General features: G+C 26.1%; 1 protein-coding gene and 8 non-coding genes across 9 annotated transcripts; 3 read left to right on the top strand and 6 right to left on the bottom strand.

Moving 5' to 3' along the window:
* Positions 1-2,942: 2,942 nt before the first annotated feature.
* Positions 2,943-3,013, top strand: Trnag-gcc (transfer RNA glycine (anticodon GCC)). Its single transcript has one exon. It is a non-coding gene; the product is annotated as a tRNA-Gly (tRNA).
* Positions 3,014-3,273: 260 nt separating this feature from the next.
* Positions 3,274-3,346, bottom strand: Trnak-cuu (transfer RNA lysine (anticodon CUU)). The gene has a single exon. It is a non-coding gene; the product is annotated as a tRNA-Lys (tRNA).
* An 82-nt stretch (positions 3,347-3,428) lies between these two features.
* Positions 3,429-3,505, bottom strand: Trnap-ugg (transfer RNA proline (anticodon UGG)). The gene has a single exon. It is a non-coding gene; the product is annotated as a tRNA-Pro (tRNA).
* Positions 3,506-5,796: 2,291 nt separating this feature from the next.
* On the top strand, positions 5,797-5,868 carry Trnap-ugg (transfer RNA proline (anticodon UGG)). The gene has a single exon. It is a non-coding gene; the product is annotated as a tRNA-Pro (tRNA).
* Positions 5,869-5,950: 82 nt separating this feature from the next.
* On the top strand, positions 5,951-6,023 carry Trnak-cuu (transfer RNA lysine (anticodon CUU)). Its single transcript has one exon. It is a non-coding gene; the product is annotated as a tRNA-Lys (tRNA).
* Positions 6,024-6,336: 313 nt separating this feature from the next.
* Trnag-gcc (transfer RNA glycine (anticodon GCC)) lies at positions 6,337-6,407 on the bottom strand. The gene has a single exon. It is a non-coding gene; the product is annotated as a tRNA-Gly (tRNA).
* Positions 6,408-7,579: 1,172 nt separating this feature from the next.
* Positions 7,580-7,662, bottom strand: Trnal-cag (transfer RNA leucine (anticodon CAG)). The gene has a single exon. It is a non-coding gene; the product is annotated as a tRNA-Leu (tRNA).
* A 1,529-nt stretch (positions 7,663-9,191) lies between these two features.
* Trnai-uau (transfer RNA isoleucine (anticodon UAU)) lies at positions 9,192-9,281 on the bottom strand. Its single transcript is given in 2 exon segments — positions 9,192-9,227; positions 9,244-9,281. It is a non-coding gene; the product is annotated as a tRNA-Ile (tRNA).
* Positions 9,282-19,040: 9,759 nt separating this feature from the next.
* LOC145845710 (4-galactosyl-N-acetylglucosaminide 3-alpha-L-fucosyltransferase FUT6-like) lies at positions 19,041-24,970 on the bottom strand. Its single transcript, XM_082952802.1, has 9 exons — positions 24,914-24,970; positions 21,829-21,858; positions 21,447-21,542; positions 21,185-21,261; positions 20,621-20,734; positions 19,997-20,206; positions 19,575-19,773; positions 19,209-19,369; positions 19,041-19,164 (listed from the first exon to the last, which is right to left on the bottom strand). The coding sequence occupies exons 1-9, from the start codon at positions 24,968-24,970 to the stop codon at positions 19,041-19,043; spliced, it is 1,068 nt and encodes a 355-aa protein (XP_082808928.1).
* Between the last annotated feature and the right edge of the window lie 1,360 nt (positions 24,971-26,330).

Raw genomic sequence — 26,330 nt, 5'->3', positions numbered from 1 at the left:
AATGTCTGCTTGCTAATATTTTAATTAAATTAAACTTGTTTTGTTATTATTGGAACTGTGATTTTTTCTAATTTAAGTATGGTGAATTAAAGATAATCTCAAATGATATGTAAATTCAAAAACGTCATTGGCAGGATTGGAACCTACGCGGGCAAAGCCCAATTGATTTCCAGCCAATCTCCTTAACCACTTAATTCTAGACTATATTTAAGCGTTTATATTGTTGCTGGTCGAAAGTAGCTTACAAACAGTTTTTGTACTTATACGCAAGAAAATAGTTATTTTGAATTTTGGGCAAATCAAAAAGTATACAAAACAAACTAATAAATAAAGAAAAATAAAAAAATTGGGTGGATTATGAAAGCGGGTGGATTTTGATAGTATACCTTGATAAGATTTAGTTGTCGTTTAGTTAGCATAAACCATTGCTAATCTTTTTATAAATAGAATTATAGGTCAGCCAAAGTAAATTTATCTTGTTTTTGAATAAATAAAATTAAAATATATTTATGCAGAAACGTAATACCGATGGGCGAAAAAACTTGCTTTTATTTCATCTTGAAAAGACTTTGTTTTCTTAGCTTTTAGTATTCATTTATACTTGGTTATGCACTTCTGGAAGATAATTTTGACATATATGTACTCTTCAGCATTTTTTGTGTTGTAAAAATTAAACGATTCAAATAGATCTATATTGAATACATTTAGCGCGTTAAAGATTTAGTGTGTCAAAAAGCTGCATTGCAAAAAAATGATTCTAATGGAAGCTGTAGCTTTTCAAAATCAAAAAATTTTATGTTACAAAAATTTGCATGATTTAAAGTTGTTTCTATTGACTACGTTAAATGTTTCACTTTGAAAACAGTATAAATTGTGTTAAATTGTGATTTTCTTGTACTTATTTTCAATGAAAGTTTTATGGGTTTACATAAGTGGCAACACATAAAGCAAAATAAAAGTCATAGCGGGTGTGGAGCAAAATAAATTTCCTTGTATGCAACTATCACCCATACTTAAACATTCCATTTTTGAAGTATTAACATAACTACATATTTTCATATCAAATTCAATAACATTAGAGTTAGTTTAAATTGCTGTGTTGGTGTTCCCGCTAGGACGTTATCACGCGTTATTTCAGATGTTTTGATTTTTGCAGATTCGTAACTTTTTTGAGCTAGCTACGTCCCTGGTATATACTAATACCACAAAATAGAACTTTAATTACAGTTCAAAGATAATAACTACAGGGTTGCTAAATTTTTTTGGCAAAGTTTCTCCAGGTTTTCAAAATTTCTTGCAGCTTTTTAAAATTACATGTTTTAGGGTCTAATTTTATTTAAAAACTATAAGGTAAAAAACTTTGTTAATTAGTAAAATGAAATTGATAAGAAGACATGTTCGAAATCCACCCGCGATCGAAATCCATCCGCGTTCAAAATCCACTCGATCGAAATCCACCCAGTCAAATTCGAGAAGCGCTTACAGATCAAGGGTAAGGGTTAGGGGCAGTGATGTTAAATCGGAGAGCGAAAAATCCCCGCAGTAGAATAAAAAAATAAAAAGCATGGCAATAGAATTAAAATTTCTTATGAAAGCAAAAGCTTATTGGCTTATAAATTTCTTTTTTCTTCTAGCTCTCTCACTTTTCACTTTAGTTTCTTTTATTTCTCCAAATTTCTCTCAATTTACTATAGAGCTATAAAGCGCGTGTTTACAATTAAAACAGCTGTATTTAACTGCCATCTTGATTATAACATGACTGGTTAGGGGTAACAGTGATAGTGAAAAATAAATAAAAAAAGCATAAAGTACACAAAACAAATTAATAAAAAAATAAAAAATAAAAAAAATTGGGTGGATTATGAACTCGGGTGGATTTTGATAGTATACCTTGATAATATTTCTTAAAACTTCTTTAAATATGTTTTTAAATAAAAAAAATTTTTGATGATGACAAAAAAGTAACTATAGATAGATTATTTGTGTCAAATCATAATTTTACTACCTAACATGTAAAAATTGTTTAAATCTCCAGGTTTTAAGTGATTTATGTTCAAATTTTCAGGAGGTTTTTCCAAAATTTCTCAAAATCTAGGTTTTATAGCCTAAATTGTCAAAATCCAGGACTCCATTATCTTTAAAACCCTATAGTTATACAATATACACTCCAGAATTTAAATGATGATTGTATTAAAAACTACAGCTCAAACCAACTGAACATTTTTTTAAAAATTTACTGACAACGTATAATTAAAAGTTTTATATGTTAAATCTGGATAAATATTGCTTTGTCAGCTTATAAAAAGACATGAAAGAATTAAAATAGTAGAATTATTTCAGCTATCTTCAGCAAAGCTAATATGTTTTCGTTTTAACATCATTTAATAAGCAAAACGAATAAAATATGATTGATGATTTAGCAAATTAATATGACTACATTTAAGATAAACTTTTATATAACTTGCATTCAGTTTAATGAACATAAAAGATAATTTTTATTTTCATTTAGAGCAAAAGAAATTGGAATTATAATTAAAATTTATGTACATTTTTAATCGAAAATAGTAGTACATAAGTTTTTACTTAATTAAAACAAACTTATTTTATTATATCTAACCAAAAACATTATATGTTTACTAGTAATAAGTATAATTATTATGGTTAAATGTGAAAATTACTTTAATTTTAGTTAACATAATGATTGCTAATTATTTTAAAAATATAATTATAGGTCAGCTAAAGTAAAATGCTCTTATTTATGAATAAATATGATTAATGAAAAATACAATAAAGTTTGCTTTTACGAAACAATAAGAATTAGAAGTAAAATAAAACAAGTTCATTTTACTACATATCACTACTTTTAGCAGCATTTCGTTAGCAGACACCATCACTAAGTAGCGTTTTGAGTTTATAAATGCAATAATGCTATTGTTCCACAAGCATTGTTGGTTCAGTGGTAGAATTCTCGCCTGCCACGCGGGAGGCCCGGGTTCGATTCCCGGACAATGCACTTTTGTTTAAAATATTTTGACATAAAATAAAAATAAAAACGCAATAAGATTTTTAGCTAATATGATTCTAAAAATTAATTCGAATAACTGTATTCTTAACAAATAAGTCTTTATCTAGTTTTTATTTTCTTCGTTCAGTTTTTAAAAACAATCAGCTTGTTTTAAATAAAGTTAAATAAAACATTTTCGGCCTTAATACAAATACACTATACAAATAAAAAATAAATTCTAGGGTTGTAACCAAATGGTAAAAGAGGTGCGCCCAACGTGAGGCTCGAACCCACGACCGTTGGATTAAGAGTCCAACGCTCTACCGACTGAGCTAGCCGGGCACACTATCAATTAACTTTATGGAGTTTATAAAGCCTTTGTGACGATACTATGACGTAATAATCCTTTAACTGACGTCATAAAGGGCTCGTCCGGGATTTGAACCCGGGACCTCTCGCACCCAAAGCGAGAATCATACCCCTAGCCTAGACCAACGAGCCACTTGTCAGGACAGGTCTTGTTTGGTTTGTATATCTAACAGGTATTATGACGTTGTATTGAGAACATTGCCTAGGGTATTTGTCAAAATCATTGTTTTATTTATAGATGAAGCCAGTTTTTTGTTTGTTTAAATGTAACTAATAGTGGTAGTCGTTACAGCTTATAGTGTCTACTAGAAATTTTAGCATAGTTTATGTGTGTACCAAATATTTATTTTCTATATAACTTAAAAGGAATAAACTTAAATTTTCATTCTCATTTAAATAAAAAGTTATACAAAAACAGACTGTAATGTATAGTGATATACTTATGAGTTTATGATTTACTTTCAAGCCAGTTGTCTTAAATGTAAAATAGTAAATTTCACCCTTAATAACAATTATGTTTGCATTAAAAATAACATTAGTAAACAAAAACTATACGAAATTTATTTACTTTACCATTTAATAATCTTCTAAAAAATAATATTTATGATGTCAATTAAGAAACAACTTGATAATAAAAATAAAAATTTTGTGCGCCATATTTTAAATAAAACAACCTTAACTTATACCTACTTTAGTTGTACTCATATTTAGATAACAATAGCTAAATAACTACAGTAAACTGTCACCTAGGTATGCACTGCTGGTATGGTACTGCTACATACCCCATGATTGCAACATAAATGTCAAAAGTGTTCAAAAAATCTGTATTAATAAAGTTAAAAAACATTGCAATTGAAACTTACATACCCTATGATTGGAGCACAAATATAAATTATATTATAAATAACATATTTTAAATAAAATTAATATTTCCTTAGCTATTTACAGGGTTGCCACTCGTTTTTTCAAAAAATTTTCCAGGTTTTAGAAAATTTTTCCAGGTTTTTTAAAGTACACATTTTTGGGTCTATTTTTAGTATAAAGTTAAGTTTAAGAGAAGAAACTGCGTTAGAAAAGTATAAAATCATTGAAATATACTGTAAAGCTATATATAATATGTTTTTAAGTAAAAAAAATTTGATGATGACAGTTTTTTTTTATTTATATGATTGATTTTTTGAGTCAAATCGAAATTTTATTACTGTGAAAGTTGTAAAAATTCCAGGCTTTTCCAGTTTTTTTTTTTAATTCTTCAAATTCCAGGTTTTTCCAGGTTGTTTTTGCCTAAATTGTCAATTTACAGGTTTTTCAAGGTTTTTCCAGGTAAGGGGCAACCCTGTATTTATAACAGAAAACTATTTAACAAATAAACTTATATGAGATTGTTGTTAATTTGAACTACTATACTGTTTTTATAGTAAACAGGTCAAAATTGCACGAGGGGACAAAATTGCAAAAAGACAAAATTGCACGGGGAGTAATTTTTGCACAAGAAAAAAAAAATAGAAAAAAATGTATGCACACAAAAAAAAACAGAAAAAAACTAAAAAATAAATTATTACAAACGAAAACAAAAAAAAAATGCTACTGACCGAGGGTAAGAGGTGACAGTGAAAAAATATTAATTAATAACAAAAAAAAACTAAAATTTATAAAAAAATTTTATCAAAAAGTAAAATTCAAGACGTGCAAAAATATATCCGTGCAAAATTGTCTTCGTACAATTTTTTGCCCTCGTGCAAATTTGACAGTTACCCATTTTTGCAATGTAATTAACACAGATGTTTTGTAAATAGTACAAAATAACATTTCAAACAAAGTATAACTAGGTAAAGTTCACAACAATCACATATAAGTATAAAATAAGTATAAGTTAAGGTTGTTTTATTTAAATGTGGTGCACAAATTTTTTATTTTTATTATCAAGTTGTTTCTTAATTGGCATCATAAATATTATTTTTTAGAAGATTATTAAATGGTAAAGTAAATAAATTTCGTATAGTTTTTGTTTACTAATGTTATTTTTAATGCAAACATAATTGTTATTAAGGGTGAAATTTACTATTTTTCTTACATTTAAGACAACTGGCTTGAAAGTAAATCATAAACTCATAAGTATATCACTATACATTACAGTCTGTTTTTGTATAACTTTTTATTTAAATGAGAATGAAAATTTAAGTTTATTCCTTTTAAGTTATATAGAAAATAAATATTTGGTACACACATAAACTATGCTAAAATTTCTAGTAGACACTATAAGCTGTAACGACTACCACTATTAGTTATATTTAAACAAACAAAAAACTGGCTTCATCTATAAATAAAACAATGATTTTAACAAATACCCTAGGCAATGTTCTCAATACAACGTCATAATACCTGTTAGATATAGAAACCAAACAAGACCCATCCTGACAAGTGGCTCGTTGGTCTAGGGGTATGATTCTCGCTTTGGGTGCGAGAGGTCCCGGGTTCAAATCCCGGACGAGCCCTTTTTGACGTCATTTAAAGAATTATTACGTCATAGTATCGTCACGAAGGCTTTATAAACTCCATAAAGTTAATTGGTAATGTGCCCGGCTAGCTCAGTCGGTAGAGCGTTGGACTCTTAATCCAACGGTCGTGGGTTCGAGCCTCACGTTGGGCGCACTCGTTTTACCATTTGGTTACAACCCTAGAATTTATTCTTTATTTGTATAGTGTATTTGTATAGTGTATTTTGTGTATTTGTATAGTGTATTTAAGGCCGAAAATGTTTTATTTAACTTTATTTAAAACAAGCTGATTGTTTTTAAAAACTGAACGAAGAAAATAAAAACTAGATAAAGACTTATTTGTTGCAGTCATAGAAAGCTTTGTTAAGAATACAGTTATTCGAATTAATTTTTAGAATCATATTAGCTAAAAAATCTTATTGTTTTTTTTATTTTTATTTTATGTCAAAATATTTTAAACAAAAGTGCATTGTCCGGGAATCGAACCCGAGCCTCCCGCGTGGCAGGCGAGAATTCTACCACTGAACCAACAATGCTTGTGGAAAATAGCATTATTGCATTTATAAACTCAAAACGCTACTTAGTGATGGTGTCTGCTAACGAAATGCTGCTAAAAGTAGTGATATGTAGTAAAATGAACTTGTTTTATATAAAGTTTAAATATGTACTACATTTTTCAAACCTTAATCCTTTTATAAATATATAAACTTATTGAGTTCAAACTGAAAAAAAAACAATTGATTTAATAGACTGTTTATATTTTAAAAGTTATAAAGCTTTAAATTGTACTTTTAATTTAAAATTGATAGTGTTTTGGTAAAAATTATAAGTTAGCTATGCGTACTACAAAATTTTCTGTGAATATGATAACTATAACTTTAACTATTAAAAAAACTTTTAATCAAAGTAAAAAGGTACTTTGTGTTTAGTTATTAATTTATTCTGTATTATATTTTACTTAATTTTTTTTAAACAAATTTAAATTTTTAAGTAGTCTTAGTTCAAAGAAAAAAAACTTTATAAAATTAAACTTACACTTAATAACTTTTAGGAAAAGCATTTTATTTTTGAAAATCGAAGTTTTCATCTAATAAGTTTCAAAGTTTACACACAAAATAATTCTGAAAAGAAACATAAATCATGAAAAACTAAACATACAACAATTGTTCGATTTGAAAACCTGAATCTATTCTATTGCTTTGTTCTAGCACAAAAAATATTTTTAAAATGTTATCAAAGCAATACTATTTATAACTGTTGACTCAAAAGAAGTACAAAATGACAATTAAAAAAAAAAAATTACTTTGTTCTACTAGTAAACATTAAATTAATTTTTAATTTACTTTATATTACTTTTCTTTTTATAAAAAAACTTTACTGAATTTCACAAAAAAAAAGAGGTGTTATTTAAATTGTAAGTAGTGTAAGTGTAAAAAGTAATTGTAAGCTAAGGCATCGTAAAATTATCTGTTTAATATAAATACTAATAAAAATTTTACAAATTAAGCTTGTTTATAAATCAAGCTGCTTTAATGGATAATTGCAGATAAATAAAGAAATTTATAGCACCTATTTAAATGATAATATTTATAAATCAACTAAAATTTTAAACTACATCATGTAATAATGAAATTTTTTTCATATTTAATAATTTATCTTAATAAACATGACAAACAATAATAAAAGCAAGCAAACTTTGCAAAAGGTGTGACAGGAGCGGGATTCGAAACCGCGCCTACATTGTAGACTGCGACCTGAACGCAGCGCCTTAGACCACTCGGCCATCCTGCCAGCTGACAATTGACGTGTTGACGGGTATATATATATATATACATATATCAATAAAACAAAAATTTCGTTTTATTTTTATATACAATTGTTTCACTTTTCTGCTAAACAGAACAGATCTTCAGTTTGTTTATTTGTTGTAGAGAGCCTCTCTACTTCAGCTTTAGAAGTAGATAAATATATATATATATATATATAATATTAAGATATATATATATTTAAAATAAGGTTATTGTTTAAACTTGAACACCTTCTACAGAGCCAACTTGGAGTGTTTTTAAATAATTTATTGAAAAAGTACGATAAAGATTTATGAAAAATTAAAGCTTTATGAAACATATGTACCAGTATTTTTAAAATTGTACTTTTCAATAAACTGTATATATATATATATATATATATATATATATATATAAAGGTTTATTTAAAGATGCAAAACTCAAAGGATTCGAGTTTCGTGACTAATACTCATCAGCTTTAAAACAAGTTTAAAATAAAGCACAAAAAAAAATCACTAATGAAAGTTGATAATAACAATAAATATTTTTTAATAATAAAGCCCTTAAGGTGGGCTCAGTGTGAAAAATTTAATTTATTAAGTTAAATAACTTAGTTCTATATATAACCATATATGAATGCATAAATGATCTTTCTTATTGTTGTTTATAATTCTATTATAATAATCAACAATTAACTTATAAAAGTTAATAAAAAACAAAAAAATACTTATTACATTTTAATTTAGCCAGTTGTTTAACTTCAAATTAAAGTAGAACAATTTAATCTTTTTTAAACTTTAGACAAACGGCTTTTCCATTAAGTTTTTTATATAAAGAAACAACAATTTTCATAAAACACAACCTCAAATATCCAGTTTTTTAATTCATCTTAATACAATTTATTCCACAATCAGATAATATTTTTCTTATACATTTTTATTTTTTAAATTAAACGCATTAACTGTCAAACACTTGAAACAAAAAAATATTATTTATTTTCAATCATTGCTAAAAAATAAGCAAAACTTTACATACTTAAAAAGATTGGTACAAAATCTATTTTAGCATTATGGTGTAAAAAATGTTTAAAATCGCAGCTAAATCATCAATTTTTAAGAATAAGTATTTTTTTGTCATACTAATTTAACTACTAGCACAAGGTGCTAAAGTAGATATATGTACATATTTTTGAAAATAATTTGTGGCTTACACAATACAAAAGTTAACACTATTGTGTTACAAATACACAGTGTTTAAATACTTAGTTTAAATTGACTTTAGCTTGTGTTCTTTTCGGTACATGTGAAAAAATTTATTGAAACAAGAGTAACTCAATCAAGCTCGAACTTTAAACTGTATACACAGCTCAGAACTAAATTACTAAAGCACAAAATAAACAACTTTAATAGATAATTTAAAACAAAAAAACACTTTATTTTTCAGAGCACAAAAAAATCAATGAATACTTACTTTAGTGAGAAATTGTTGTTTAATAATTATTGCTTAAAAAGACTTTAAATAAATGTAAAAAGGTGCTCCCGGTGAGGCTCGAACTCACAACCTCCGCATTTCTCCGATACTATCATATAAGTACGGCGCGCTAACCGATTGCGCCACGGGAGCTACGCTAAGGAGGGCAAAGTAGAGAATATAAATGTCAAATTTTTTAAGCGCAGTAGTATAGTTAATTCTTAAGCTCAAATTATTCTACCTATAGTTTTAATTACTTTTTACTGATGTAAAACTTAAATTAAACATTTTAAATCTACTGCATATCGAAAAACAAACGAGCATAAAGTTAATTTTATAGGCAAATTTACTATTTTTTCAAAAAACATAAAACTTTAATGTCAATTATTTTCCTTATCTTAAAAGCTATCTAAAAATTTTTTTTTATTTAAAAGAACGCACCTTTGTCTTTAATTAAAGAAAAAAAAAATTGGTTTGGGATTTGAATAATTTCATGGGGTCCCTCCAAAAATAAAGGTTTTTTTTTTCATTATAATTGCCTTCGAACCAAAAATAAATATTTTTTTTAATTTTACCTTTTTGATTTCCCTTAGTTTGCATGTTATTTAAACTCTTAAATGGTTATTTTATAATAACGATTTGGCCCCAAAGCAAAATGATGTATATTACACTATCATTTACCTTGGCCATTTCCTAGATAAAAAATTGATAAAAGGAAAAAAAAATTAATAAGAATGTGAATTACAACAAATATAATTAAATTATCTCAGTTTAATTAAATTTGTTGTAACTCACATTCTTATTATTCTTTTTTTTCCTTTTACCATTTTTTTTATCTAGGAAATGGCCAAGGAAAATGATAGTGTAATTTGCTTTGGGGCCAAATCGTAAAATATATTAACATTAGTTATAAAATAACCATCTAAGAGTTTAAATAACATGCAAACTAAGGGAAATAAAAGAAAAAATAATCAAAAAAAAAATTATTTTTGGTTATAAGGCAATAATAATGAAAAAAAAAACCTTTAATTTTTGGAGGGACCCCATAAAATTATTCAAACCCCAAACCAAACTTTTTTTTAAATTAAAGACAAAGGTGCGTTTTCTAAAATTAAAATGAATTTTAGATAGCTTTTAAGATAAGGTAAATAATTGACATTAAAGTTTTGTTTTTTGAAAAATTAATAAATTTTCCTATAAAATTAACTTTATGCTCGTGAAAAACAATCTAGTTAAATTACTTTCACCTAAAACTTATCAGAATAACTAAAGAGTATATAATTCAAAATGTAAAATATTATTTTGACGTAATTATAGGAAATTTGTGTAGAATGAAACTTTAAGCTTGAGTTCAATTGATAAAATAAAATGTTTTTTTAATGTTGGAAACTTTTAATAACTAAATTAAAAATTGTGTTGCTAAATTAATAACATGTTGGGTTTTTTCGGTAATTTAAAAAATAGTTTTTTATCACATTTTATTACATTTTTCTTAATATAAGTATTTATAGTTTTTAAATTTAGTTTTACAGTTTTAGTACATTCAAACATTTAAACAGTAAATGTTTGATAATAAATTAAATTAAATTTAAACTTTAAATTGATCAAGAAAAATTTTCATTACTACAACTTCCATATTTATTTCAAATACATTTTAAATATTGTGGTAGTATATTTTTTAGTTTAATTTTACTCTAATATTTCAAATGAATTGTTTTTCAAATGCAGTCATAAAATTAAAGATAATAAAAATACTTTTTAACTGGTTGTTTCTAGAACAGAAAAAAAAATGTGTAAAATCAATTTATTCAATTGAATACCTTTCTACCATATAACTTATCATTTAAGCTTAACTTAATCTTTTCTTATAACTGAAATATCAGCTATTTTTATACTGCTAACAAAAAGATTTTAAAGATACTATCAGGGTTGCCAAAAAAAAATTGAAAATTTCTTCCAGGTTTTCTGAATTTCTTGAAGGTTTTTAAAGAACAATCTTTTTGTCCATTTTAAGCATAAAAATAAATTTAAGGTAAAAATAGTCTTAAATAGTATAACAACATAGAAAAGATTTATTAAAACTATCTAAAAATGTGTTTCTTGATAAGAAAGTATAATAAATAAAAACTTCTATATATAGGATAGATTTTAAATAGATTTCTAATCGAAGCTCTATTACTTTAATTGTAAAAATAGTCTAAAATGCCAGTTCTTTTAGTGATTTTTGCTAAAAATTCCAATTTTTTCTAGGATTCCAGATTTTTTGGCAACTCTAGATTATTTAATTATTAACATCCACAAAGTACTTGGCTCATTGCCTAATAAAGTTGGTAATAGCGAAATGAACCTTAAAATAAATAATGCTGAATCAATGTAAAAAACTACAGTATATGTTAATGTATATATATATTGTAGTTATAAATATTAAGATATGATATAAAGATAAAATTGTTGTTTAAACAGAAAACTCAAGTAGCTGGTTTACACACCACTTAAGCTTTTTTAAAGAAAATAAAATTAACTTTTTTAGTTTTTTATACAAATAATCAATAGTTTAAAACTTAAATCTATAAAATACTCAAGATAAAACCAAAATTTAAGTACTACCAAGATTCTTTAGGCTAGTTAACTCAAGGTTAAATTTTTTTCTGAAGTAGTATTAAATAGAGCATTATAATCTTTCTTATTTTTGTTAATGAAAGTACTTTAAAATATATTTTAAAATAAATCCGTATTTTTTTTAGAGTTAGCTAGGAAAATTCATAATGTTAAAAATTAACATTACGACTTTAACTCAAGCTTTAACAACTGTAAAAGGAGATAGAACTTTTTTTTTGCTTTTTGCAATTTTTTTTTAATTTTCAAAAATTTAATCTCCTAATTTATTATCAATTTTATAAACTGGAATAAACTGATAACTATGATAAAATTTAAATATGTGAGAGAAACTAGTCAGAAACTGGGTAAATTTGAGAACTAAATTTACATTTAATTACTAAATTAACTAACTTTATCAGCATTAGAATTTAATTTAAAATATTTAATACAATGTGCTTATGATAACTCAGACATGCCGACACTTGATAGTAAAATATAACAAAATCTACTAGATTGATCAAAACAAAAACTAAATTTGTACAACTACATTACATCTTTGCTTTTAATCCCTATGGCTTTAAAAGATCTTTTTGGTGTTGAACATTTACTGGTTACTCTTAGATCAAATCAAGTTTATTTGAAATCAAATTCATAAAAAGCTTCTAGTAAACTTAATAGAAAATGCAAAACAATATCAAACTGTAAAAAATACTTCTCTAATCCCGATATGGCCTTTTTTGCATTAATTAATGTAATATGTTTTAAATGTTAATACAAGTTTAATGTTTGTCCATTTTAGTAGTGCTTCAAGTAAATTACCAAAGAACGTTTTGCAAAATCAAACTAGCCTAGTTTTTTAGCTGTGAAAAATTTCAACTTTCATGCTTCTAAACTTATCTAAAATAAAATAAAATGTTTACACTATATAAGTTTATAAAAACAGCGTGTATTTTTAAATAAAAGATTGGCAAATGAATGTAGCATAATGATGTAAGTGTAAAAAAAGCATTGTTTTAAAACTCTTAAACTACAAGAAGCTTTCATGTATGATAACTCTGGTTGGGAGCAAAAAATCAATCTTATTCAATTTAATGCAGAATTTCCCAATTTTTTTTCAAACTGCCCCCTTTGAAGAAATAAAAAGGCTATTGCCCCCTCCAACAAGACTACCATTTAAAACCCTTAAGACCTTTTTTTTGCTCTTCATCTGCAACTCAAAAATATCTAGTATAAGTTTTAAAACTTTGAGATCGCCCAAAATTTTAAAACTGCCCCCCCTTCCCCAACTTACTAGAATTGCCCCCAGGGGGTGGTACCGCCAACTTTTGGAAATCCTGATTTAATGTAATAATGACAACTGTAAGCAAACTTTTCTTGATAACGTTTAGTTTAAAAAATCTAGCAATAATGAAGGTCATAGGGTAGAGGTGGGCAACTTATTAGTCAACGTGACTTATTCACCTAAAAAGTTGTCTGTGAGCCAGGTATATTTGAAAAATTGAATTATAAAAACATAAAAGGCTCTTTAAAAGCATAAAATCAATAAATTTATTGTTTAAAATGTAACCTGATTTTTGGCCTTACCCCTCTCGTTTAGAGACCAAAAATTTTAATTTTAGAATTAATATTGACCCATGTTTAAAAACTTAAAATAAAAAGTGTAATATTTTTAAATAATTTTTTTTAATAACTAAGGTGCTAACTAGCTATTTTATCTGTGGTCAGCTTTGGTGATAAAAAAACTGACCTTGTCAAAAGATTAAGGAAATACTTTTATGCACTCTAACAATATTGTTTAAGTTTTACAAATTTTTGAGAAATAGTCTGTTTTGTAAAATTATTTATATAGAAACTAATGAGAGAATTAAAAAAGACTAACTTTAACATTAAGGGCATAGAGGGGTCAATCTTATTTTTTACTAGTTGATCTTACTTTTCAGAACTTTATTTGAGCTATCAGATTTTTTACCTTTAACAGCTTGAAAAAAATCATAGTAACTTTTGAAATATGAGTGATCAAAGTCAATGTGCTCAATAGGTTTTCAGTGGGTGGCAAAAACAAAAATCGCAAAAAAGACTATTTCACAAGTAATCTATTTTCTCCTGCATTTTTAAACCAATTTTCTTCAAATTTTCACAGAAGTTCCATTACTAATATCTAAATTGATTCAATGCAGGAAATTTTTTATTTAAAAAAAAAAAGTATATATAAAACATCACATATATTTTTATATATTTTATCAAAAACTATCATTCTTTATTTTTTTCAAATCACATAATTCAAAGTCTTTTAAACTATAAAAGGAACGTTTCCTTGAAATTGGAGGTCTCTAGCTCGAAAAATTAAGGAAAAAATATACTTTTAGTGATTTTTTTATTTCCAAGAAAATTGACAATAAACAAATTACCGTCCATATGTTCTATAGAAGTTTTTTGTCTAATACATCTATATATAAATATACATCTTAAAATTCTTGTGTTGTATAAAAACTGACTTATAGTTAATACTTTTAGCTTTGATACAAGAACCAATTTAGTAAAAAAATGTTGGACCACCTCTTTGGCCCGACCTTAACTTCAAAAAAAAAGTCTATACTCTTAAAGTGTTTTGTGCTAAGACCTTAAGTTTTTGGATAATTTTTTTTATTAAAAATTGAAATGTAACGTTTATTATGTTATAGTTAATGTTTTTGTAATTGTAGAGATTTGTATTTAATATTTTAAATAAGGATAAACAAAAATCCAAAATCACTACTTTGTATGTCATTAAAATTAGACTAAAAAATATTAAAGCAGTTGCTTAAACATGTATATAATATGATTTCAATTAAATAGTCTTTTTTCAAATTTTTAGCTTGCTCCTTTCAAAAAGACCTTAAGTGAAAAGCTATGATCGATTGTATCTCAAAATTTACCTTGGTTTTTTTAAATTAATAAAATGCAACGCGTAGCTTGGTAAAAAACTTGACACTATAGAAATTTTTAAAAGAAATATCTTACCATATTAAGGTCTTAATAATAAATATTACTATGAATAAAATATAAATTCGAGGTAGTACTTTAAATGAAGGCAAAAAAAACTTTTTTTTAAAAAACATTGGCACTCATTTGTAAGCTTTAAAAAAATCAGAACAAAAGTATTTAATTGGATTTTTAGGTATAATAAGCTTAGCTAAAAGTTTCATATGCTAGGGTTTGAAAATGAAATTTCAGTTGTTAATTTTCTCAGATTTTTTAAAACTAACTAAAAGTCTACCTATTCATTTATTTGTTGAAAAACTAACCCTAAATGTTATGAAGTATTGCATCTTTAAAAAAACTGTATCGTAAATATTCAATAAAAGTGTGCTTGGTGACTAAGTGTAAAATATAATAAATTTATTGCTTTTTTTTTAAGATTAATTTACTCAATACTAAAAATATCTTCAGACTAATAGTTAGTTTTTAAGTGAAATTAGACTAAAAAAGTGTAATTGAGTACAATTGCTTGAAAACTACAGATGATAAACTTTTTAAAAAGCAGTCTTTATTTTTGCCTTACTAGTTTAGTCTTTCTATAACTATGTATTAATTTGTATAATGTAATTATGTATATTCCTACTTTGTACCCTTATATATCAAAAGTTTATTTGAATTTTGAAAATTGTAGAGAATAAGTGCTAGCTGAATTAAAGATCTTTAAAATAAGATTAAAATGTATATCAAGTTTCTTACCCCCATGGCCTTAACAAATATTCAACAAAATAGTTGATGTTATCATAAAGTTAAATGTTTTACTTGAAACTCACTTGCTGTAAAAAAAACTTAAAATAAATTTGATATTAGCCATGTAATGTTATTATCAAATTATTTTTTATTTTACTTTAACTTGAGCTAATGAAAGGTTATTAACTGTACATGCTGACACAACTTTTTATATAATCTATCAGACAATAAACGAAATGTTTTTTAAAAACTTTTACAGCTGTTTTGCTTGGTATAAAAAATTCAGCAGGTGTTTCTTTAAAACTAGAAACAAATAGATCTGGCCCAGCAACAAAAACACTGACTTGCAATAGTTTTAAGGTCATAGATGGGTCCACCTTGTTTTTTACAAGCTGATCTTATTTTGTAGAGTTTTATCTGAGCTGTCAGACAAATTTCAACCGCTTACAAAAGTTCGAAGTGAGTAACTATTGCAGATATAGGCAATCAAAGTAAGGGACTTTAGTAGGTTCTTTATGGAAGGGCAAATAGAAAATGCAAAAAAAGACTACTTCACTAAAAATCTATCTTATTTATTATTTTCTTAATTAACTAATCTTTCTCAAGTTTTCACAGAATTCATACTATTAATATCTAAAAAGATTGAAATTTTTCAACTTTGAGTGAAAAAAATACTAAAAAATCTACCTTTTTTTTATCTAAAATTAATATTTTTTGATATTTACAAAAAACCCAATTTACTAAGTATTTTTAATCATAAAAGAACTTTTTCTGGAAAATTGAGGTATTTAGCTCATAAACTGAAGAAGAAGATAGATTTATAACTAAATGACCCTGAAATTTGAGATATTTACGTTTGTACTGGTAACTTTTTACAAAAACATCTTTACCTCAAAAACTAAAAAAAAAATTTATTCTATAAAAACTGACTTGTAGTTTAGGAGAGAATGTTTTTTTTTTATTAATGATCTTAATTGTGTTATTAGTTTATAGTAAAGTTAATAAATAAATTTCATAGCTGTTTTGCTTTTGAAAACTTTTTTGATAACACTTACATTATTTTTTCATAATTTTGCAACCTGCAAAGACTATTTGTTTTTATAGCAATTTTTGTACTTCTCAAAATGATACCACCAATATTTTTTTTAACAGAGAGAAATATGTTGAATAATTTTTAGCTATAAAAAAATTTAAGTATTGGAAGGGAAGGTAAACTTACAAATGATGTAACATTCTTACCCTGAATAGATTTACTGTGGTTGATGGTAAATTTTTAAGTACAAAAATGTAAGCTTGGAATAAGACTTATTATTTATGTTACTAAATAAGCATAAACTTTTGTAACAGCAAGATTTTTAATTAATTTAAGTTGTAGTAATTGTGAGTACCAGAATTTATAAACAAATATATATTTTTTTTAGACTTTGGCTAATAGAAAGTTTATGATATTTATTTACAGTAAGAAAGAAAAACATGAGCACTCACAACTAAGGTCTATGGATTGGTGGGGTGAAAGACCTTTTGGTCATAAAGCTGCACACCATTTGGTTGTAATTAATACTTTGAGCTAACTTTAATACAATACTGAATAAAAATAAAAAATACTTTGAAAAGTTAAACTTAGAATTAAAATTGTAAAAATAGACTTTATTTTTGTCTAAATTTAACTAATTAAATAGGTACAGTTATAATTATTTCAAAACATATCAGCAGAAAATCTATTGAAGTGTTTTTAGCAATTTATATTTTTTGTATATGTATCAACCACTGAGCTTTTCAACTCAGCGTTTTTAAAGGCAAAACTATCATTAAAACCTCTAAATCTTAAGCCCACAAAAACATTAAACTTTTTCAAGGCTCTAACTAAAAGTTCAGAAAGTTAAATTTTATAATTATCCCTTGTGACAATGATAAGAGATAATTAATTATATAACAAAAGCAACAAAAAGTTATACTAACTTGTTAGATTTGTTGAAAAACTTGTTCTCCATGAGTATTTTGTTTTATTATCTTTAGTTTGATTCCTATCATTAAAGAGGTTTGATGATTTTGGAAATATGTGTCTCTTTGTAAATTATTACTAATCATATGCATATTTTATAATCTCTATAACCAAATTCAAATGGTAGTGCTTCAATTTTTTTTTTCTTAAACTTTTCTAAACTACAACATAGTTTCTAGAATTTAAGTATGGCGTAAAACTAGCGGTTGTTGGTTCTATAGCTTGTTTAAATAACAACTTCAAGCTTCCAGTCTCGACGAACTAAAGTCTAAAAGAAATTATAAAACATCTAGACTTATTACAACTCGTTTATAATGGCTATACTTTAAAAATAAAAAAATAAAAAAAATAGCTAAATGTATTTTGTTTTAAGAAGTATGAAATCAAACATGTCCATCATTCAAAAAAAAAACTGGAATTTTTGACTCATTGAAAAAAAATAAGTGAGCTGTTTTCTGCGGATTTATTTTTTTTAAACATCAAAATTGGTTTTAAAATAATTAAAAACAGTTTAATGTGTTTTTTTAAAGCTCTGATTATTTAATAATTTCTGAAACTAGTGCCAAAAAATAGCTTTCTTTTATATTACATTTTGTATTTACCATATATTCTAATAGACAAAATACTTACGAATGCGCATAAGTTAAGTTTAAAATAAGTACTTTTATATGAATTTGTTAAGCTAAAAGTGGTCTTTTTAGTTTTAATTAAAAATATAGTTCCTTTTAAAATATGGTAGTTATATAGATTAGAAACGTTTTTCAGTTGTGTATTATTATATTACGATAAAAATAGTAAGTAATTTTGTGATCATACATTTATATATACATATATAATAAGATTGTTGTTTTCAAGTAATTTAATCTATAAAGTTTGAAATTTCACTAAAAAAAATGTTTAGACATCTACAACTAAACTAAAAAATATTTAAATTATAATTAAATGTTTGCCTGATGATGAAGGGATTCTAATGATGGTTTTGGAATGTCTTGTATATACAAGTTTTCTTGCCTCCTATTAGTAATTAACTTATTTAAAGTTAAAAAGTGTAAGTGATAGTTTAAAACTAACGATAAATACTGTAATACTACTGTTAATGTGTTTTATAATATATAAAGTTCTTAAAAAGTTATAGTAGATATCTTATCAAAAACTATTTACCACATTACTTGTCACCAAAACAAAATATTTTAATTGATCTACTCTCAATCAATTAACAAAAAAGATGTGTAAAAAAAGTATAAAAAGAAGTACACACACCGTAATTATTTTAACTTAATTATTCATTTAAAAATCCAATGATATGTTTATAAAAATGTTTTCGTGTTAATATGTTATACCCAGTTATAAACACTTCTTATATGAAAGTTTTAAGTAGATGAAACTTTTGAAGCTTTTTAGCAAACACAAATTAACATTGCAAAAAAAAACATAAGATTTTTTTTTAATTTAGTAGTAATACGTTAATACAAAGACAGTAATAATTAAAAAAAAGAAATTTTATTTATAACCAAAAATAGTTTTAGTGACAAAAAATATCTTTTATGTATGCTTCGTACATGAATAAAAGTGAAACTGTTGTTTAAATATATTTTTTCTCAACAAGATCACAGAAGACATTCTTCGTCTTCTTCATCGTAAATCCGTTCATCCAGCGACTTGACAATTTTACTCGTCGGCAGTTCCCTTTTTCCGTTTGCAAATTCGTACCCCTTTTTACTTGACGACTTGCTCAACTTCAAGCAAAGTTCGCAGTCCCCGTTGCCATATTGTACCCGTAAAATTTCTCCGGATCGTCCAGTCTCCACGTCAAGTACTCCATGTAGGCGGTGTCGTTTTTATCCAGGTACTTGATGTGGTCGATCAATTGTTCCAGGTCGGCGTAATCGTCGACGAAAATGGCGCTTTTCTTTGGAATCACCGCCTCGTAGTCTTGCTGAATGTTTTTATTATTTTAGGCATAACTTCAGGATGAGCTTAGTTTTCATTTTTCATTTATACTTCAAATTTGTTTTATAAAAAGATGCTATGTATTATATGCGTATTTTGAGCTGTAATGTATTCTTTTAAAATATATAAATGTTACTAAAGTTGTACCTAAATAAAGTTTTATTGGTTAAAATTTGAAAAAACAAAAATACCTTACTCGCACCATGAATAATTGGTACAGCTCCTGATAAGAAGCTGTTTTTGTATAACTTTTCAGTGATGTAGTCTTTGCACATGTGAGCGTTCTCAAATGCAAGGTAGAATTTGTGCTTTGATATAAACTCCAGCATTGTTTTCCCCGAGTGTTGTAGACGACTGCTCACAACAGGCGCCTCAGGAAAACAGTTGCCCCTTGAAATTTTTAATTTTTCAGCGACTTACTTCTTAATATTGTGACTTGTTGTATCTTTTTGTAAAACTTTTTAATAACAGTTTTATTTTCATTTCACTTAACTTTGCATCTAGTTTTAATTACTAAATAGTCTACAACAAGTTTGATATTTTATGCTAGTTATTTTAAGAAATTTAATTTCGCATTTTAACTATAAAAATAAATTAATTTTCTGTAGCAAACCTACGATCCACATCCAGTCCCATATCAACCAACTCTTGCACGAGATTAAATCTCTTCTTAGCGCCCACTGTATAGCCACAATTAGTTGCGAACCAAGTGACTAAGTGTTTCTTATTTTTCATCAATTCTTCTAGAGTCGTGCTATTATTCTTCACTTCCATGGCGATTTCGTACACACTGCTGTAAGGATAAAACGCGTCTCCATCCCTTCTGTGAAAACAAGTACGAGGGTTCTGATTAGTTTTAGTTGTTTTCTTCCTTTTGGTGGTCAGGGGTCGGCAGTTTTTTATAAGTCGCTGGCCAATTTTCACAGAAAAACTATCTCGGGCCAAAAAAGTCTTCTGCGGGTCGCAGTTTTTTTCAAATAGTTTGTGGTGATCGAAATGAAGCGAACAAATGTGTTAAAATGATCGACAGCAGAGCACTAGTAATCAGTAGCTATCAAATTAAGAGCTTAAATGTAAACTTTAACCACGAAACGCTTTTATTACTGCTTTTGTCACGTTTTAAACTGGAAAGTACCTCGCGTGCCACATATTTTGCTTTGAGGACTCAGTTTGCCGACCCCGGGTGTATTTAGAAAAACGCTTACGATCTGCCAGTTGGTAAAATTAAATCACAAACCTCATGGTCAAGGTCAAATTGAAATATTCGTCATAATCCTTCAAACTTCCTTTTTGTGATCTCACGTAGGCTGGGCTTTCCATCGAATAAAACGCGTAATACCGGTTGGTGCGCCTGTTTTATTAGAAAACGTGGATAAATACCGGGTAGCATTTTTCCATCTGCCACTTATATAAAACGACTATTAAACACTTTTGTGCCTTTTTGTGGTTTTGTAAAATTTTGTTAGTGTCATCACTATCAGTATATAACTGGTACATATCAAGCATATATGTTTGTTTCATTACAGTAGCAAAACTTTGACCCACTTTATAACATATGAATACTTATTTCTAAGAGTATATCATAACTATTTTGCGAAGTTAGTAGCTTAATATGCACCTAAAAACAACTAACATTTCAAAAATGTTTTTTAGTAAATGGGCTTTGTGCATTGCGTTAAAAAAACAAGTAATAAGCAAAACAGTTTTCATAAAACGTCAAATTAAAAGATTCTTTTTCAAATTCTAAAGTAAATTTTTTAAAACTCTAATTATAGTTTTAAATAGTTTAAGCTTAGTTTACCTTTTTGTTTTGGGTAAATCATTTTTGTTCAGTTCTTGGTAATGAAATATTACAGCTTTAGTGCCTTTCTCTTCAATCTTAAAACATTTAAATCATTTTTTTACTCTTTTCAGATTTGAAGACATTATTTTGCCAGCATTATGAAACTACTTCACGCCAAGCTTAATTCATATAATTTTAGAAATGCTAATTAAATTTGATCTATAACAGTTTTTAATTTATAAATTAAGAACAAATAGTTATAATAATAAAAATAACAAACCCTTCTTCTGTTGTCTGTTACCACGCAACTGCCGCATTCTGGCCCCAATTTTTTTTGAACGGGGCTCCCCCAAGGTCGATACCAGTAAAGTATTATCTGTAAGTTTTTGTTTGAAATTATTTTTTTTTGGTTTTACTGCCACTTAAAATTATAATTAGTTTTTCTAAAATACAAAATACTTAAAACATATTTAGATTATCAAATCAAAACCATTTTTGTTTTAAGTTTTATTTAACAATGTACTGAAAAAGTTAGTTTTTAATTGTTTATACTTGTTATTTTTACTATTTAGGTTTAAGTTATAAAAATTTTTTGTTGTAAATTTTTCCTAAAGTTCAAGATCATATAAAACTTTTAGGTATTAGATATAACATCAACTAACAGTCTCATCTCCTTTCAAAGTAACGTCATCCTGTAAAAGTATCAAGTTATACAAGAACAAAAAAAATAGCATGCAGAATACTATACCGCTATTCAAACATGCATAGAAGTTTCATACAAAAATTATTTGTCGAATAACTGAGAAGTTTTTCTTATATCTAGGCGTTGCTTGAATGGCTATAATTTGTATAAAAGTAGCTATCAAACAATTACTAGTTAAATATTGGTTTCAACTGACATCAAAGTAGAGATTACTAGTAAAATAATAATTTTCACTGGATGGCTTCTATACAATAAACACAATCTAAAAGCTGCTACTATTGAGATTAATAAAATTAATTTATTTTTATAAACTCTTTTTATGGTTTTTAAGTTTGATTTCTAGTTTATTTGGTATGAATATACTAAAAGAAAGAATAACTTAAATAATCACACAATGGAATAAAACTTTTATAAAACTTTCAAGAAACTATTAACAGTAGTACTGCTACTGATTATTAGATTTAAGAATATTTTTATTTATTAAGAATTTAAGTTTTAAGATCTTATTTTGTTTAAAACTATTATATACAGTAATTCAACATATATTTTTTGTAATAAAGCTATAACTACTAACTAGTCAAAATAAAAATATCATAAAGCTAATAATATTAACTATAATCAGTTTAAGCAATAAAAAAAAGATACTTTAAGCGCTTAATGTAAATGTTGATATAGAGAGGATCTCTACAGAGTTTATATGTTTATTTATATATAATTTATTGAAAAAGTAAGATTTTAAAAATACTGGTACATGTTTCATAAGACTAGACGCCTTAATCAGTAGAAGGTGTAAAAGTTTAAACAATGACCTTTATATATATATATATAAAGCTTTTGCAAATGTCTGAATTAAAAAAGTAAATATATATGTGTAAATAGAAAATGATATGAATAAATAAACCAATCCACCTTCCCCAAAGCCGACTTGAAGGGCTTTTAAATAGTTTGTTTCGAATATTTGAATTTAAATAAAACAGCACATATGTTTCATTAAAACTGTAAACAATTTTTTTAATTCTCAGCTGTAGTTCGAATTGAATTGCACTGTGCTAACTTACTTTGATTTACTGATAATACTTTGTACTCCTAAATTACAGATGTTTTTGTAAATTTTGTTACCTTTTGCCAAGTAGATAAAAACTAATGTAATCACAGAGATTGTGGGTTAACTAACTTGATAACTAGTTGTATGGTTATAGTGTATTTCAAATAAACACTGTAAACATTATTAAATGAATAATAATGTTATTGACCTAAATAATACAGATACTAAATAATACTCAGGGCTACTTTATGTAAAACTAGGTATGACTTTTGGTAGATATACTTTATATTAAACGACATTTCAAATACTAAAAAAATAAAGAACATCAGACTTTAGATGTGGTCAAAACTTATACACAAGAATTAAGTTGAATAGAAATATACTTAATAAAAGTATAAAGTTATTTAACATTTATCTACTCAGAATTTAAATCAAAAAATTGCTTATAACAACATTGTTTAAAAAATAACTTTACAATAAACAACAAATGTTACAAATGTCTACAAAGGTCTAGCATGAATTCTTGCTCCAACTGATGAGTATTTGTATATGGCTGTAATTTGGAAATGCAAACTTGCATAAGTAAACTTGTGACTGCTCTTTATTTTCTCCTTATTTTTCATCAGTGCAACACGTCACTTTGCGAGCTTTCTTTTATTTGATTAAGAACAACTTTAAGTAAAAGCTTTCCATTAAATTTAAACATTTATCAAGTACAGATTGATATCCTGTTACACTAAACTAACATTTGAATCAAAACTTTAATTCAGTTTACTATTATTATAAAAACTAAAAAGACTTGACAACCATAAATAATGTCTTTTTCAGTTGTCTTTTCATGTTCTATACCAAGTGCCATTCAAAAATTTGTTCATTTAATTTTTTGTTTATCATTTAAAATTTAAAATCTTTAATCTTATTGACTGCTTTAAAAATCCTTTAAGTTTTTCTGAACAGGAAAAATATTTAGCTAGCAGCTATGCATTGTTGCCAGTGTAATAAACTGATTTAAAATATAATAAAAAGATTTTAGACTTTATCAAAATTATGAACGTCATGTTTTTCTTAATCTTCTATTGACAACTAATTATCTTAATAATTAACTAAACGAAAAAAAAAATCAATAAGTAAAAGATTTTTAAAGAGCAGTTGCTACTCGTTCATTGTAAAACAAAAAGTAATCAATAGTGTTGTCTTATCATAAATATACTTGTACTTATACAAACGTTAATTACTAAATGCATGGTTAGAAATGACAAAAATTAATTAAATAAAAGAATAATAAATCTATCAAAAAAAAATCTATTAAAACATTAGTTTCTTGAACTGAAAACGGTTTTATTTAACTAACACCAATTAAAATGCACAGTAATTTTTATACTAAAACTAAACTGTATTGAACATCTTTTTGTTAACACTGTTCACTCATGAAATAAAAAAAAACTTTATTATGCTGAATGACGTGACTGATGATAGATTTACCAGCATGAATATGCAACAACAGAGTTTGTTTACTAATCAGTACATTTAACTTAGATTAAATTTTGAAACACTGATCAAGTTGAAAAACAAGTCTTAAAACACCTATAGAAACACATAAAGCGTTATATACAAACGTTAAAATGTTTGAATAATCTTATGTAAATGATGTTTGCTTATGGAATAACATTGAAAAAAAATATTAAAAAAAAACTGTGATAAGAGATTTTACTTTTATTATTTTGTTAGTTTCTCAAAGTTTAAAGTAGACACTTGGTTCCTTCAACAAAGTGTTTTGTTTAATACAAACCAAGTAGTTATGTTTAGCAAACAGAATAATTCATCATAGTGAAAATCAAGGTTGCCAGAATGTCAGATGTAAAATGTTATGAACATTGAAGTTTGTTAGTTTAAGTTCGAGAAGTAACGCTCTAGAGATTTTTTACGACACGACCATCATCACAACTATTGTGAAAAGTATATGTTTTTAATTGATTACAAAATGAAGTTTTGAAATAACCGGTTTAGGTGCTGAAATATTTTTAGTTTTATTATCAGGCAACTTGTTTTGCGACATTGTTGTTGGTGTGGTTGTTGATGGTGTAGTTGTTGGTGTTGTTGTTGGTTTTAATACTACAGCTTTAAATGAAGTTGAAGAGTCATTCTGTGTAATATCAAAAAAATATCTAACATTTATTCTGTGCACAATAAGCAACATAAAACTTGTTTTCAGTAAAAAGAAATTCAACAAAAAATTTTTATGCTACAGTCTCTTTAAAATTTTATGCATTAACTTACGTTAGAGTAGCGTTCTTTAAGCATACTAAAAGGCGTTGAGGTGTCTAGCTCTGTTTGCAGCAGTAGTACTACGAAATTTGCAACTATCACACAAATCAAGAAAGGTCTGAACTTTCGATTTACTTTCATTAGGAACTTTTGAGTCTAGAAACAAAAAAAATAAACATTTACAAGATAAAACAAACTTTACAGCTGTTAATTAGAAATTTTAAATAAAGGCTTATAAATTGTTCTCGTTTATAACATCGTTTGAAAAAAGCTTCTAAAGACTGATAAAAGGATAGTATAAATTTTAGTTTAGTATAAGGATTTTTAAATTATGTAGCTAAAAATAGTTACGTTATAAAAAGTCAAATGTAAAATCTGTGTAAAGGTTTAAAATAAGATTAAATTATACTTTACGGATAAAAAGCTGTTTTTGAAATAGAGTTAATGGAATGAAACCATTTAAATTAAACTTGAAACGGAATAAAAAAGTAAAACATTTACAGTTGCCATAATTTTATAGAAATCCGGCACCCTCCTACAACTTCACTATGAAAACTGACGTAGAAAATATTTGAATGTTTATTGTCGCCCAAGAGCTATGTTTGACTATCAATGAATTATACAGGTTGCAGTTTAAAGGTTATAACATAGTACTTTTCTTCCAACTTTTTAGGTAAACTTTTCTATAACTTAATACTAAAACTGTAGCTTTTGCAACCGAGCAGAACAAATTTTGATACTGTTAGGTGATTGAAAATTAACTTTGAAAGATTATTTATAAAAGTATTTATCATTTCTAAATGCCAGTTGGGTTCACATATTGTGAGTTCGCACTGCTACTTGGCAAAAAATTTGTGTTTAACTCTTTTCAATTTTAAGTTAAGTAAACTACAGTTGAATAAGTTTTTTTGAAATACGTTTGTTTTTATTCTACTGATTTCTATCTATGGTAATTTAACGGAATATATAAACAAAATTAAATACAATGTAAAACTTTTGTTACATTAAATAGTCTAACCAACTAAAACCGTTCATTAGTTAGCATTTTTAGTGGTTTTTGTAATTTCAAACGATTAAATTCAAATTAAAATGAAATAAAAGTAATAAAGACTTGTATTTCAAAAAAAGTTACAATATTTTTTGAATTTTAT

Source organism: Thalia democratica, unplaced genomic scaffold, assembly GCF_965202585.1.
Source record: "Thalia democratica unplaced genomic scaffold, ktThaDemo2.hap1.1 HAP1_SCAFFOLD_139, whole genome shotgun sequence".
Taxonomy (NCBI): domain Eukaryota; kingdom Metazoa; phylum Chordata; class Thaliacea; order Salpida; family Salpidae; genus Thalia; species Thalia democratica.
This window is presented reverse-complemented; position numbering and strand designations above follow the sequence as displayed.

What these genes read in the sequence shown, in the direction of transcription:
- LOC145845710 (XM_082952802.1), bottom strand. Translation starts at nt 24,970, where the DNA reads ATGTCGCAAAACAAGTTGCCTGATAATAAAACTAAAAATATTTCAGCA. An exon ending in TAACAGACAACAGAAGAAGG is followed by an intron (nt 21,262 to 21,446) that starts GTTTGTTATTTT and finishes AAATGTTTTAAG; the next exon opens with ATTGAAGAGAAAGGCACTAA. An exon ending in GATCCGGAGAAATTTTACGG is followed by an intron (nt 19,165 to 19,208) that starts GTACAATATGGC and finishes CTTGAAGTTGAG; the next exon opens with CAAGTCGTCAAGTAAAAAGG.